The 14,785-nt window shown below is 40.7% G+C and overlaps 1 protein-coding gene across 3 annotated transcripts in view; it reads right to left on the bottom strand.

Moving 5' to 3' along the window:
* The window catches only part of SPOCK1 (SPARC (osteonectin), cwcv and kazal like domains proteoglycan 1), a 398,473-nt gene that overhangs the window by 161,207 nt on the left and 222,481 nt on the right, over window positions 1–14,785 (bottom strand). For all 3 annotated transcript variants that reach the window (XM_081850393.1, XM_081850392.1, XM_081850391.1), the window contains exon 4: window positions 8,081–8,195. In XM_081850393.1, the coding sequence (XP_081706519.1) occupies window positions 8,081–8,195 (115 nt within the window). The remainder of the gene's footprint in view (window positions 1–8,080; window positions 8,196–14,785) is intronic.

Raw genomic sequence — 14,785 nt, 5'->3', positions numbered from 1 at the left:
TGAAGGTCATCTGGTCCAACCCCTTGCAATCTCAACACGGTGGCCCACCATCCAATTTGAAACCATACCAGACCCTGCTTAGCTTTGCAAAATGTGCTAGCAGTTTTATTTCTGGCACTTCCAAATACCCTAGCATCAGGGAGATTTATCAGCCAGACAATAATTCAGTGTTTAGAATTAAATAATGTAGAAATGTATTACAACATTAGAAAAAAGATTGATTGGTATGCAAACTATTTCAGAAGTAAAAGAATGGATATGCTGGCAGCTTAAAATTAGAGCAGCAATCTCAGGTTTAACTTCAGAAGCCAGTAGTGGAAAGGATCTAAAACAAATGGTGGAAGGAGGGCAAGAGACACCAGGCAGGCATGCAAGGAGTTAAACCGGAGTTAGAGCTTAGACTTAAACAGTGCTGGCTGGGAGCAGGCTTGGCTTAACTTGCTTAGAGGAATAGAAGAGGAAAGAGACAGTGGGGAAAAGAAAACTAGAACATCCCTTGATGAAGGCTTAGAGAGAATTCAGGCCCAAAGTGAACAGAACATAGAGCAACAAAAAGGAAGAAGAGATACTGTGGAGAAAACTAGGAGGGGGAGGCAGGCTGACTAAGACTGGGAAAAAAATCTGTGGAGATCCCTCATAGTCTCTAAGCTGAAGACTCAAAGAAGAGAAGTTTTAAAGCTTAGACTACATAAGAAGGACAGATCGTGAAGCTGAGGCTCCAATACTCTGGCCACCTATGAGAAGAGAAGACTCCCTGGAAAAGACCCTGATGTTGGGAAAGATGGAGGGCACAAGGAGAAGGGGACGACAGAGGACAAGATGGTTGGATAGTGTTCTCGAAGCTACCAGCAGGAGTTTGACCAAACTGCGGGAGGCAGTGGAAGACAGAAGTGCCTGGCGTGCTCTGGTCCATGGGGTCACGAAGAGTCGGACACGACTAAACGACTAAACAACAACACATAAGGAGAGGAATTTACCCAGAACAAAGGAAGAGGAGAATCTATGGTACTGGGAGGCCCGAAAGTTATGTACACCGAATGGTTATTGCTTTCTTGCTGAGGGCAAAGGAATGTTGTGGTGTAGAAATGATTCGGTGTACCTACTTACAGCGGAGGATCCTATCCTTAATGGGTTATTCCACATCAAATCAATGCAAAAAACAAGGGTTTTGTCACCCACCTTCTCAGATTTTGATTAGACTTGGTCATCGTTGGTTATGCAGAAAAAATAAATAAAATGTACACCAGGGTATCTTGTGCCAAGGTTCTCAAGAGTGACAGACAACGCAGATTTAATGAAACTCCAAAGTGCTATAAAATTAAAACCATTTGAGATAGAGGGGGGAAATTTAAGGGGGTTTCTTTCAACCATAAGGGAAGGGTGTACACCAAATTTCATCAACATCCGAGATGGAGGGTGACGTGACCTCGCTGAAATGATGTGGATTGACCCATATGCTACTTGGCACTCTTGTGCCTTCCAGTGGCACTGGTGTATGCCATTTCCTCCTTCAGGAATTGAAGATGACCAAGACTACAAACCCACTTACCTGCAAGTAAGCCCCATAGCTAAGCTTACACTGTAAACTAGGAAATATCAGGGGTGGCTTAATTTGGCCAGAGATTAGGCAGTAGAGAAAGGCACTGGCTTACATACCCACTGTGTGCATTCCATTGGTCAATTTCATCAAGGTCATTAAATGCCAAGGGAAGCTTTCTTGCCCTGGGTGTTTGTGCTTCTGCTTTGCAAGCTTTCCATTTAAGTACAGTGGTACCTCGGGTTAGGTTGCATACGCTTCAGGTTACAGACTCTGCTAACCCAGAAATAGTGCTTCAGGTTAAGAACTTTGCTTCAGGATGAGAACAGAAATCGGGCTCCGGTGGCATGGCAGCAGCAGGAGGCCCCATTAGCTAAAGTGGTGCTCCAGGTTAAGAACAGTTTCAGGTTAAGTACAGACCTCCAGAACGAATTAAGTACTTAACCCGAGGTACCACTGTATTGAGATTTCTAGAGCCAAGAGGCATGGGGCACATGTAAAATGAATACTTGGTAACAACATACACATCTCTCCCCTTATGAAAAGATTATGATTATTCACAATGGTAAGGCTTAATTGCACATGGCCTCCCACTTAAAGAATTGACCAACTTACTGTTTCTCATCTAGTTCCCCCATACAAAGTCTTGCCCAACAACAACAACAACAACAACAACATTTATTACGGCCATAGGCCCATACAGGTAAAAACAACACATAAATAACAGCTTGTGCACGTGGGAAAAAAACAGCCGCTAAAACACCACTATAACAATAAAATACTATAAAATAGAATGGCATACTACGCCTTAGTTAGCTTGTAGTGCTCCTTCTGTATGATTGATCCCAACAAATTTGCCCGTGGCACATTGAACAGGGGCAAGTGAACATGATGTGCTGGAGCGACTCTGGCGTCTCCTTATCACATTCGCACGTGGCGGGGGCTTGGCCCTTTGAGAATCTATGTCTCAAGACGTTGGAGGGAAAAACGTTGAACCTCGCTTTGGTGAAGGCCAGTCTATGGGCAACAGTCGAAAGGGAGGAGAGGTATGATGGAACGCAGTAAGTTAAAGTGATACCAATGTTCTGGGGCGAACAAACACCTCCCCCCAGCATATAATTTCACTGTAGATCGATGTCATCCAGTCTTGCCCACCCTGCTTAGGATAGAAAGTTCTGGTTTGCTACAGCACAGGACATTGGCTATTGTTCCACAAAGCAGCCCTAATAGTGAAACATCTTGCACAACGAAGTGCCATCTTTCCACAGAGCTGCTACAACTATTTAGAAATCACAAACATTCATATTGGGGCATGTACGGCATTTTGCTACCAAATCTGTAAAACATGGATGTTTGTTCAATCATATTGTTGCAATGCAGTAGAACTGTACCACAGTACAACACTGAAATGACTTCCTAATTGCCAGAGACATTTTTATTTTTTTTAAGATGAAAGAAAAGTAGATTTGAGGCTTGCATCCTAAAGGACTCCCCAGTTGCCCTGGCATAAGCTAAAGAATTCAGACACAGATAGAAGGATAACACATTAGACTTGGGGAAAAGGGACTTTTAGACAATAAAAGGCAATTACACTGTAAGTCAGGGGTGAGCGGACTTCTTGCTTGTGGGATCTACTTTATTTTTCCCTAGGACCCCAGGCTGAAACCAGCTGAAGCCAAGTACAAAACAGTGGCTTAGAAGTAAGGAACAGGGCACCTCTAAAGAATTTGTCTTCAGTACCAGAACTTAGCTCATGGGCCTTTCACACAAAAATCCATTCTAGGTTTCCCCCAAAGCTTTCTTCATTTCTTTTGGAATAAGTGTTTGGAATAAAAAACATTTCTAATTTGGAATAAAAATGTTTCAATTGTTAGACATTTTGGAGTCAGAAATCCTTGTGGAGTGACTTCAAATCACCCAGAAATCTACAAGCGTATTCTGATCTACCTTCTGCCCACTCTTGCTGGAAACATTGTGAAGCACAGCTCAGATAATATTAAGAAATATCAGAAAATTTGAACAAATTCTTAAATTTGGAATCTAAATACTTTTACTTAGAAATAAATTTCACTTCCCCCAAAAAGTGTGTAGGAATCCAGACCAGCAGCACATCTGCAGCTGTTCTGGAAGTGAACTGATAAAAGGTGTCTCCACTAGAAGTATTTTTCTAAAGGAAATCAACAATCTGGCTGAAATAACAACTTCAACGTTGCCTACTATTCAACTCATTCATGTCTCAATGCAGAAATGTAAAACAACTAACATACTATATCTGTAACATAGTTAAAATTCAACAAATGCCATACTTACAAATGGGGCAATTGCAGACACCATTTCTTGTATTTTAAAAATAAACTTCTCAAGGGCATTTGACTGAACAAAACTGCTGCAAAATAGGTCCAAACAGAACCTACCCAACAGACATTTTATTGCAATTTTCCGTAAGCAGAGAAAGAACCAAAATATTTGATATTTCTAGCTGGCTATTATTTCTTTGTCATAAACTTTGAAGCTCCAGTGCATAGTAATAAATTGTCTAGCCATCTTGTAAAATAGGCAAAAGATTCAGTGCTTTATACATCTTTCTGCTTTTCAATATGTTTCTCTTCTTTTCTTTTCATGTCTGGTAATACATTTTTCCTTGACCTCCAGATCAACTTTCTCCTGATCATATAAACCATAATCAGATACTTTTAAATGTACAATTGGTGAGTGCTAATGGTAAAGTATGGAACCTACTGCATTATATTATAAATATAAAAAGAAGAACTTTTAAAATGCTGAAGTCAGTCCTGGCCCACATTGCACTTCCAGTACACGTGCAAATTTCATGTAAATTAGGAAGTATTATAGGATGGACCGGAGAGAAAGAATGCTTACTGGTTACTGCTCATATGTTCATTTATTGAAACCAGAATATATTCTCTCCACTCTTCCACAGCTACAAAGAAATCTGATGATCTTTCCCCCCATAAGGGATGAATCCAATATTTGAATGTTCTCTTTGGGTTCTAAAACCAACTCTACAGCAACAAAAGTTTAAAGAGCTCTAAATCTCAAAACATAGCAGTATAAATAAAAATGTAGTTACGAGCACTCTCCATTTTCTTGTAACTTGGAGTGTAGCTAGAGAAACTGTACATTGGCAAACACATCCCAATAACAGTAGTTTACAGAATTGTTTTCTTTTGAGCCACTGAAATTTATAGAATGTCTCCACAGGCAAGGGTAGCTCCAGTCTTTGTTGGTGTAACTAGAATTACAACATTCCCATACACAGTGGATGAAAAAGAAGTATGTACAGGTTTAACGGAAATGAATAGGAACACTGATACATCTAGCTCATGACTGTCTATGCTTAGCTACTCACAGCAGTTCTCCAGGGTTTCAGACAGAAATACTTTTTCAGGCCTATGTGGAGATATCAGGGAATGAACAAGGGGCTCTCTGTATGCAAGACACATGCTGTAACACTGAACTCCAGCCCTTCCCTGGGAATATCACTTCCTGTACTGCTCAGCCTCAAAAGCTCTCCCGAAGGGATACAGATCCACTCTCAAGTTTTCCCTTGGGGTGTAGAAGTTAGAGGCTCAATTTGGATGTAATAACAAATCATGGTTTGTCAGTATAATAATGTGCAGCAGTAAGATTTGGGCTTGCAGGCACTTGCCTACTCTTCCTTCACAGGTGATGAGAGTTTAGATGCCTCAGCGAACAATAAATTTACAATTTTGTCCAAATACAACTAATTGCAGTTTGCACAGAACATAGTTAGCTCTCAAGGCAGTATGGCAAATCATGGTTTGATCCCGGTATGGGATCCTGAATTGAGGGGAAGCTATGGTTTGCGCTAACCATAGTTTGCTACATTAAGAGAAATAAACCAAGTATTATTTACCACAATTAGAAGGGGAAGCTTCTAAGTTCCTTCTCAAACATGCAAAGGAAGAGAAGGAGGTTCGGCATCCTACCTGATTGTTTGAATGTAGTTTCAATAGTGCTTTAATACAGAGGTTTTCAACCATTGTTTCCTTGACCAACTACATACATTCTGTGGCACCCCTGTGGGGCTCAGGAGCCCCGTTATGTCACCCCCTGTCTGCAGAGCTGGCAGCTCCTCAACCCTTTTTGAACCCTTCCTTGTGCAGTGTTCCCTCAGCATACTCTCTTCTACCCTCTCCTTGGGAGTCCAGCTGCCACTCCTTGTCTCTGAGCTGCCCCCCCACCACAAAGAGAGGTACATTCTCACACTGGGAGCACCCCCGGGCCAGCCCTAGAGGCACCATTCGACTGGGGAGTTTGTAGCCAGGCTTGCTGCAAAGAACAGCTGTGCAAGGTTTTGGGAGGCAGAGATGTGAGACAGCATCAATGTAGGGATGGAAGGAAAGAGGGACAGAGGCCAGTGTTGCCTGCAGCACCCCGACCAACATTCAAGGCACCCCAGGGTGCCACGGCACACTGGTTAAAAACCACTGCTTTAATAGATTGAAACAAAGATTTAGGACATTTAAAATATTTCTTCACACAATGCCTATGAACTTAAGGAATTTGCTATCACAGATGTGGTAAATGTCTTTAAATGTGGATTAGACAGATTGATGGAGGATGCATCTATCAGTAGCTATGGCTCAAGATAGCTATGTGAAATTTCCAGGTTCATTATACCATTGAATAACTGTTCCTGGCAAACAACAATGGGAGAAGACAATTGACGAGTCCTGCTGCTGGGCTTCTGTAAGCATCCAGCTGGATTGACTGCCTCTCCCCCTATGAACTGACCTGGATCATCACTGGAGGCCCTTCTTTGTGTGCCTCCTCCATGAGAGGTCTAGAAGGTGGCTACATGAGAACAGGACTTTGTTGGAGTAGTTCCCTACTTGTGGAATATTCTCCTGAGGGAAGCTCACTTGCCACCTTCATTATACACCTTTAAGGTGCCAGGCAAAAAAGTGCCTTTTCAACCAGCCTCTTTCGTGTGTGTGTGTGTATGATGGTATTGGCGACAGGGTTTACTTTGTTTTTCTTCTTGTTTTTCTTATGTGTTTTGTGTTTTTATCTTGTATTTTAATGCTGTGAACTGCCCTGAGAGCTTCAGATGAAGTGTGGATACAAATTTAATAAATAAAATAAAAATATAAAAATCATAAATAGCTACTCATTTGTATGTTGCTCAGAATTAAATGAGGAATGCCTCAAGAATCATGTGCCATTTCACCTTGTCTTGGCTATAAAAAGACAAGGGTCAGACATTTAATACATGGGAAAACTGCCCCCAAATGAGTGCTTGGATGCAACTCAGCTCTTAATTAACATTCTGATAAGCATGAACATAAAAGAGTGAAGCATGGGTATATATAGGTGGTTTAAAAAATAGATTAATGACACATTGTTCAATTTTATAGGCTTTATGTTCAACAAATCTTAAAAGAAAATGCAAATGGTGTCTATATATGTGTGTGTACATATATATATACACACACAGGCAGGAAAAAACTAACAATAACACACTGTTAAAACCCATCCAGAAAGCCTAAAAAGGAGACAGAATGCCCCAAATGCTACTTCATCTCTTTAAAGTGGTCAAGGATAAGAAATTATTGCAATGATTAGTATCTTCCCTTCCTAAATTTTCCTTTTAGGCACAGTTGGATGAAACACCCTGTAGATTAGGAGGGAAGCAACTATAGCTTAGCATGCATGGGAGAAATGACTTTGCAGCTTCTATTTGCCACAGGGAGCTAACTAACTAGTGGAATTAGATTTTTTTTTAAGAAAGAAAGAAAGATTAGCTCTACTTCTTTGGGATAAATGCAGTTGTCAGTGCTGCCTGCTGCCTCTCCACTCAACAGAAGGCCTTGATTTGCAATGTAGGAGGACAGATGTTTTATCTGGGAACTTGTCCAGATCTTTAAAACATACACAGATGCATACATGCACACACGTTCGCACTATTTGCCTCTTTGGTCCATAACAAAGGCTTCAGCAGCATTGAGTCAATATAACAGACAAATTGCGGGATACTTAATACTGTCAGGATCGAGTTCTTGTAACACATGGAAATTCTTACATTTTATCTTCTATATTATTCTATATTTTATATTATTCTCAGAAGCCTCTTTCTCATACACTTGCAATTAGAACTGAACCCACTGAGGAGACTTTTCACTGGTCCTTTTGACCCTTACAAAAAACATGATAATTTTCTGAGTGTTTGCCTACTGTGCAGGGTTAACAGTGTTGAGGGGGAGAAGGGCTGGGCCCCTGTGGTTCAAGCAACCAAGCCAATTCTTCCTGTTTTGCTTCAAGAAAATGAAACCACCCACACAACATGACAAGACTGGAACTATCTGATTGTCTCAATAATGGGGAAGCATCCCTTCTTCCTTCTTTCCTCTCTCTCTCCCAAATCAGGAGCTTCATTTCCTCTCACTGACATTGGCTATGTGGTGCCATAACATCAGGACACTGATAGGTTCAGCTCCCAGAATATTCTGAAAACAATCAGAGCTGTTTAATTGAAACTATAAATCACAACATTCTTACCTGTGTACCAGTTGTTTGCGACTTACACAAATGGCTGTCTCGTAGTCATGAGTGACACACACTTTATGTGGGCTGCACTTTACCTTCAAGCATGGGTCTTTGGAAGGATCAAGAGCTATTAAAAGCAAGATATAAAGAAATAGTTTAGAAAATTATCTCTCCTCCCTCATTAGCCAAAATAATGAGCCAAGCATCTCATGAGGAAACACTTTTCAGTGTAAAAATGTTTACCCCATTTATCTTCACCACTCTGCAAGAAAGATTATGCTTAGATACAGTCCAATGTACTTTATAGCCATCCAATTAGGATTCAAAGCTACATAGATCTGTTATCTAGGCCCTGTGTTCTAACCACTGCAACATCACAGGTTTTTTTGCTAGTTACACTTTTGCTTGGATCTGCAGAATCACAGAACTGTACACAGCTGGATGAATCCACCTCTTGCCTCCCCATGCCACCATTTAAGTGGGACATAACTATTTATTATTAGATCATAGATAAGTACAGAGTCAATAGCAACTGATATAATAAATAAATAAAAAAGTAGTGAAGGTGCCCTACTGCTCAGGGTGAGGAACAGAAACAAAAACAGGTTGCATGAAAAACTAGGTGCCGAATAACAATTCTCCCTGGTCTCCAAAATATTTGTCATGAAAAACTGCTTTCTGTATCCATTATGCATTTTCCCTTTGATTTTAATATCCACATCATAATTGATTTTTAAAACTATTTTTAGATAGATCACACAAGATTTTTTTTTAAAAGAAGAATACTGCTTAGAATATCACCAGTCTATCATGCATGGAACTCTTGACCATAGCAAAATGCCACAGTTATCTATTGAAATAACAATTGTACAGCCAGCTACTTAATGATTGCTACTGTGCAGCAGGACATGTAGTGATTGCTCAGCCCCATATAATAGAAGCAATCTTGTATTACTACAATGTGTGATTTCTTGTATTCAGCATAATTCTAAAATCAACAAAAACACAGCATGCCAGATCTAGCTAGTGCCAGCATGACATGCAAATACTAGTGTAGAATAGAGATGCTATCATTATTGCAGCAATCACACCTTTAAACATTAACTCACAAAGAATCCAAAAGAACCTTTGAAGTTCTCTGTACACACATGCGGATGACGCTCCATTTGCCAGTTAAATACAATTACACCTGGGTACCCATCTCGGCAGAGCAAGGCAGCACCGATCCAGGATGTAGATTCAAAGGAATTAATAAATGTCATATCGTGGTTAAACTGCAGGCTGTCTTTTTAATTCCACAGAAAGAAAAATAATTACAAATCTGGAATTTTGCCAGGACACAAGGATTAAAACCTTTTCACATCCAAAAAAAGATCTCATGGGACTGTAAGCAGTCCACTGATGTTCTGCCAACAATTAGATGGGGCTCCTATGAAAATGTCCCATTTAGCTTATGATAAACCTTTTGTGTATGCAGCATGAATATGTGAACATAACAGAAGGGTAGAAGGAGGGAAGTGCCTGAAACTCAAGGGCAGTATTATTATTGGACCAATTTTTGCATTGTTGCTTTCTATCCAAGCTGCTTCAAATACACTCATCCTGTGTGGATACTGAATGCACCAGGCGGGCATGGCATCCTTCTTGCATGCTCTGCCTCCAATGTCCATGTGTTCACTGTCAGTGTAAGTCTATGAATGCATGGCTGAATGTATGAAAGACTCCTCAGTGCATTCAGAAACTCTTATCACCTCCTGGACAAATGTCTGGACAATGGAAGACACAGCCAGCAGGTGTGCTGATGTCAGCAGGTGTGTTGCTGCTTCCTCCTCACCTGCTGAATGAAGTTAGGTAGGATGAAGTCCGTGGGCTTGGACCTGGCTTTCACTTTGAATTGCAGCCGTGGGTGGGCAGTGGACAAGTGGGTGACGGGTGGTCTGCAAGCAGGCATTGGTGGTTGTTCTGCCACCCTCCCAAACTGTTGTCTAGTGCAGAAGGCTTAACGTGCTGCAGGTTCTATCAGGCTTTGGGCTGCTCACTCAATGAGAGACAGCGGTATGGTACTGCTTTCCGTTCATGTTATTTAGTGAAATTGTGCAGCATGAAGCAATTGACATTTTATTACTTCATTTATCTTTAGAATAACAATGTTTGAAAGGTCAGTATTGTTGTCCCTCTGTTGTAAAAGAGGAGAGGGCCTGAGAGTCCGCCCTCCATGGCCTTCTAAAGCTTCATTGTTGAGGTGAGAACTATTGTAAATACACAAATATTTCTAAGTTTCTACTACATTTTTCAATACAACTTATTATTTGGAAAAATGGGATTCATGGCATGGAAATGGTTTATCTTACTTTCAAGCATTTTAGAATGTGCTTCCCCACATTAAGTGCTACACTGAAATCTTTAACTCTTTCTGACATTCTATATAGATTTCTGAGTAAATATATCTGCTGAGCCATAAAGAGTGCATAAATTCATGTTCTGATTAACTGAGAGCCATCTTCCAAGAAATTTTAGAAATGCTTTTCTGTCGCTCTAAAACTGTGCAAATAGTATTTCAGAATAAGTACCACATGCATATTAGCCATGGCATGGCATCCCAGAAGAGTCACACCAATTAATCTAATTACATGTCAATTTAATATGCAGAATAGCTGCACTTTGCCACCTATGATACATATTCACAGCATTTCACAGAGGTGAATGAGTTCCTCACATTGGCTTTCATCTATCCTTAAGGGGAAAACTGCATGCTCTCAGATGTATGCTTATGAGGCACAGGGATAAATTATGTCTGACAAGGATAAATTAGTAGTGGATAGAAAGAGGAATGAAACCATTTGAGACTTTGATCATCTGACCCTGTGAGAAATGTTCTGGAGCCAAATCTCATGCAGTAACCATTCTCAAGCCAAGTTTCATTCTGCCACCGCTCAGAAAGACGCCATTCCATCCTTTACTAATATCTTCCTTTTTCTACTTCATTTTTAGCCCTTTAGTAAATCTCTACATCAAGCAGGTTTCAGCAGAAAGTTTTGAAGTCATATTGACACAATACACCAGATACTCAAAATTTATGTAGCATTGGAAATGAGGCGTGACAGGCAATGTAAAATAGAATGTGAAAGACCAAAAATTTGGATTACAAACAACTTTGTAATAAAGAAGTGAAGTTGGAGCTGGCTGGTGGGCTGGATCCTTACCTCCCCCAATAGCAAATTTGATAGGAGAGCGGGCCCTCCCATTTGTCAAAACCTGGTGTCAGATGACAACTTCAAAGGAGGTTGCTCTCAGCACCAGTGGAGCTGATTAACACTGATTGCACAGGGCCCCTTTGAAGTCTGTTTGCAGGTTTGCATTTAAACCATATCTGCAAAGAGATAGGAAAGTACTCTATTTTCAGGTGTGGCTTGAATTCAAACTATGCCGGCAAGCAGATGTTTTTCATTTCCAATTGCAGGGTTAGCTGGAGACCAAACTGTGGCTGCAAATGGACTTTGAAGGCATGCTATCAAGTCAGGCATTGCAAGTGCCAACAATCAGCTGATAGAGTAAAATGTACATAATCAGTTACTTTGTCATAATGACTATCTTGTATATTGTTGCTGTTTACGCATGCAAACTCTTCCCCCCGCCCCTTTTCTAGAAGAACCCATCAGGATGAACTGTTTAAACTGTCAATCCAAAGCAATAATACACAAGGTAGGGTGCTGTTAAGGAATAAATCTAGTAATTGCCAGTGCTAACCTAAACATGCTTACTCAGAATTAAGTCCCACTATGTTCAAGGCAGGCTTACCCTTTTGCTTTGGAATAATCTTAATTTAACTCAGTGGGACTTACTTCTGTGTAGACATGCACTGGATTGCACCGAATAATTGCTCCTGTGAGCCCAAAATACACCACCCACAAAGGAGGTTACCCATTACCCATTTGCATAATTTACTGCTCTGAACCTTGTGTCCTTTATGTCAGACTTCACTGGGGTGGGGAATTTTAATTTGTCTCGCTATCACGCATGACTGGATCTCACTGAATCACTCGTGATGCAGCGGTGCAGCAAAATTATTGCCCATCAGCAAAGAAGGCTCGTTGCTGCATCTCAACACAAATCACTCTTCAGAGCTTGCATAATTCAATTGGGAGAAGTGTCAGAGATGGGACACGAGCAGCTGTCTGTGGCCCAATGTCTGCTATCTGAAGAGTCTGCTTGCCCTGTTGTTCAGGATCTATTTTAAACAGAGATAACTGTTTTGTTGTCCTTAGGAAGTATGATGACTTGCATTCTCAGTACTTGCCCAGCTTTGCTAAGCAGAGTTGCCAAGACAGAATAGAATGGGTGGTTGGAGAAAATGCCAGCTCTGAAGGAAGAAATGGTTCAACCATTTAAAACAGTGGACTCTTCTGATATGGCCAACTACTGGCTAGTCAAGATTTATTTGAATGAAGTGCCTCATCATGTGGCTCAGCTGTAGAAGATTTTAGAAAAGATGGGGTTATCTAGATCCATTTTAGTGTGGGTTCCAGTCCTGTGAATACTGACTGCACCGATACAGGAGAAGTGTGTGTTTTGGTGTTTAATAAAGAGTTACAGAAAACAAAGGCGCTGCCTGTGTGCTTTCCATGGGCATCTGATTGACCACTGTGAGAACAGGGTGCTAAACTAGATGGCATGATCCAACCGGCCTGATGTTCTGAAATAGGAGAGCTATTTCCCACTGTCTAGGTTGCAGTGGGATTTATGGTACTTATGGTATAGTGTCATTTAATTTTTCAGGACTCTCAGTGGCCAATTCAAAAGGGCAGTATAGTGAGGCTTTGGTTAGAACAGGAGAAAGGCTTGGAATTTATGATCCGAGGAGGTCCCATACTAGCTGAATAGTGACAGGGGCCCCACACTTGTCCATCAGTGGAGTATTTCAGTGGGAAATTTTAAAACTCTATTAGCTTTCCTTCCCAGGAAAGCAAAATGGAACCATTTGAGTCAAGGCACCTGGAGTGGGCACATAAAATGGTGGAGAAAGTATGTGCATAAATAAATACACATGTGAAATATCTGAAATACATACACAAATACATACAAGCACAAATGCACACATTGATTTTATAAGAAAAGGCACTTACTAGAGCGGCCCCCAAGTTCCACATTCATATGCACATTAGCAAAGTCTGCAACTACTCTGGAATAGTTATCTAAGGACCAATCACTGGAACCTTTGTTTGTTCCGCATTTCAGCTCAGTTATTACCAATATTAATTTTGCAGATGACTGTCTCACAATTAGCAATTTCCTCAGTCTCCTCCCCCAGAGCTGAGTATTGTAGCTGCTCAGTGTTGGCTCAAGTATTTAGAACTACAATTGTCTTCTGCATTAACACCCCTTTGAAATGTAGGCTGGGTAACTGAGCACAACTGGTGCAAATGTACTGAATATGGTACATTTAGCACAAGTCACTGGAAGTCTTCAAAATAAACATTTTAAAAAGTGTCAATAGTTTTGGCACCTTAATACAATTAAGTCTGTAGGAGAAGGTAATGAGAACGTGGATCAGAAGTTCATTATGGGGTTAAGTGCCAACCTTCCATTAGTTTCCATTAAGGAAACATTTACCGGTATGTATAATTTGAAGAAACTTGAAAGCACAGGTTCAGCTTAGCTGTAAGAAGAGTTTGGAAACAAAACCCTCTGTTGCTGGCACATCACAGCACTTCAGATTCATTGCTGCATAGCAACATTCAAATTTATCACTTGTCTCCTCTCATGGATAGAAAGAACAATAGCTAAAAATTAGCCAAATAAAAAATGCTTCACCTATACAGCGGTACCTTGGGTGAAGTACTTAATTCGTTCCGGAGGTCCGTACTTAACCTGGAACTGTTCTTAACCTGAAGCACCACTTTAGCTAATGGGGTCTCCTGCTGCCGCCGTACCGCCGGAGCACGATTTCTGTTCTCATCCTGAAGCAAAGTTCTTAAACCGAGGTACTATTTCTGGGTTAGCGGAGTCTGTAACGTGAAGTGTCTGTAACCTGAAGCGTATGTAACCTGAGGTACCACTGTAGCTTAGGACAGATTTCTTTATATTCAAAGTAGCAAAGTACTAGGGCCTATGAAGAATGAACTGGAGAGCTATAACTTATTTATATACTTGAATCATAAATAATTTCCATATCAATATCATGGTAAGCAAATGAACTTCTGATTCTCCTCATTGTTAGGAATGATATGACCAGACTCCAGCTCCCACCAAGCCAATGATCAGGGATAACAGGAATTGTAGTTCAACAATTTATGGAGGGCACCATATTGGATTACCAATTGCTTAGCCAGAATAAGAAAACAAAACAAAACTGTCATACCACCATGGTACTTAGCTCCACCAACTTGGGATGCACAGAAACAAAAAGGTGGTATTTTCTTTCTGATTATTTGAGCATTCAACACTTCCTAGGACTGATAGTACTTCTTTAGCACTTTAAAGGACTATGCCAGGCCACACTTTTAAGAGACAACACCTCAATCCCATCTGCCTTGTGCACAGTATAAGAGATATTTTCTGAAATATGTTAATGATGGATCATGTGCCATTAATCAGCTTCTAGGAGCAGATGCTCATCATCTGTAGGGGAAGGCAACCCATGGGAAAAAGATTAAAGAGAAACAAATCCTGTATTTTGTCATCACAGTTCTTTGTGTCCTAAAGCGTTGAACGTGAAAG

Source organism: Podarcis erhardii (genome assembly GCF_964252035.2).
Source record: "Podarcis erhardii genome assembly, chromosome: 2".
In the NCBI taxonomy this organism is placed as follows: Eukaryota; Metazoa; Chordata; class Lepidosauria; order Squamata; family Lacertidae; genus Podarcis; species Podarcis erhardii.
The sequence above is the reverse complement of the archived record's forward strand: the minus strand, read 5'-3'. Positions and strand labels throughout refer to the sequence as shown.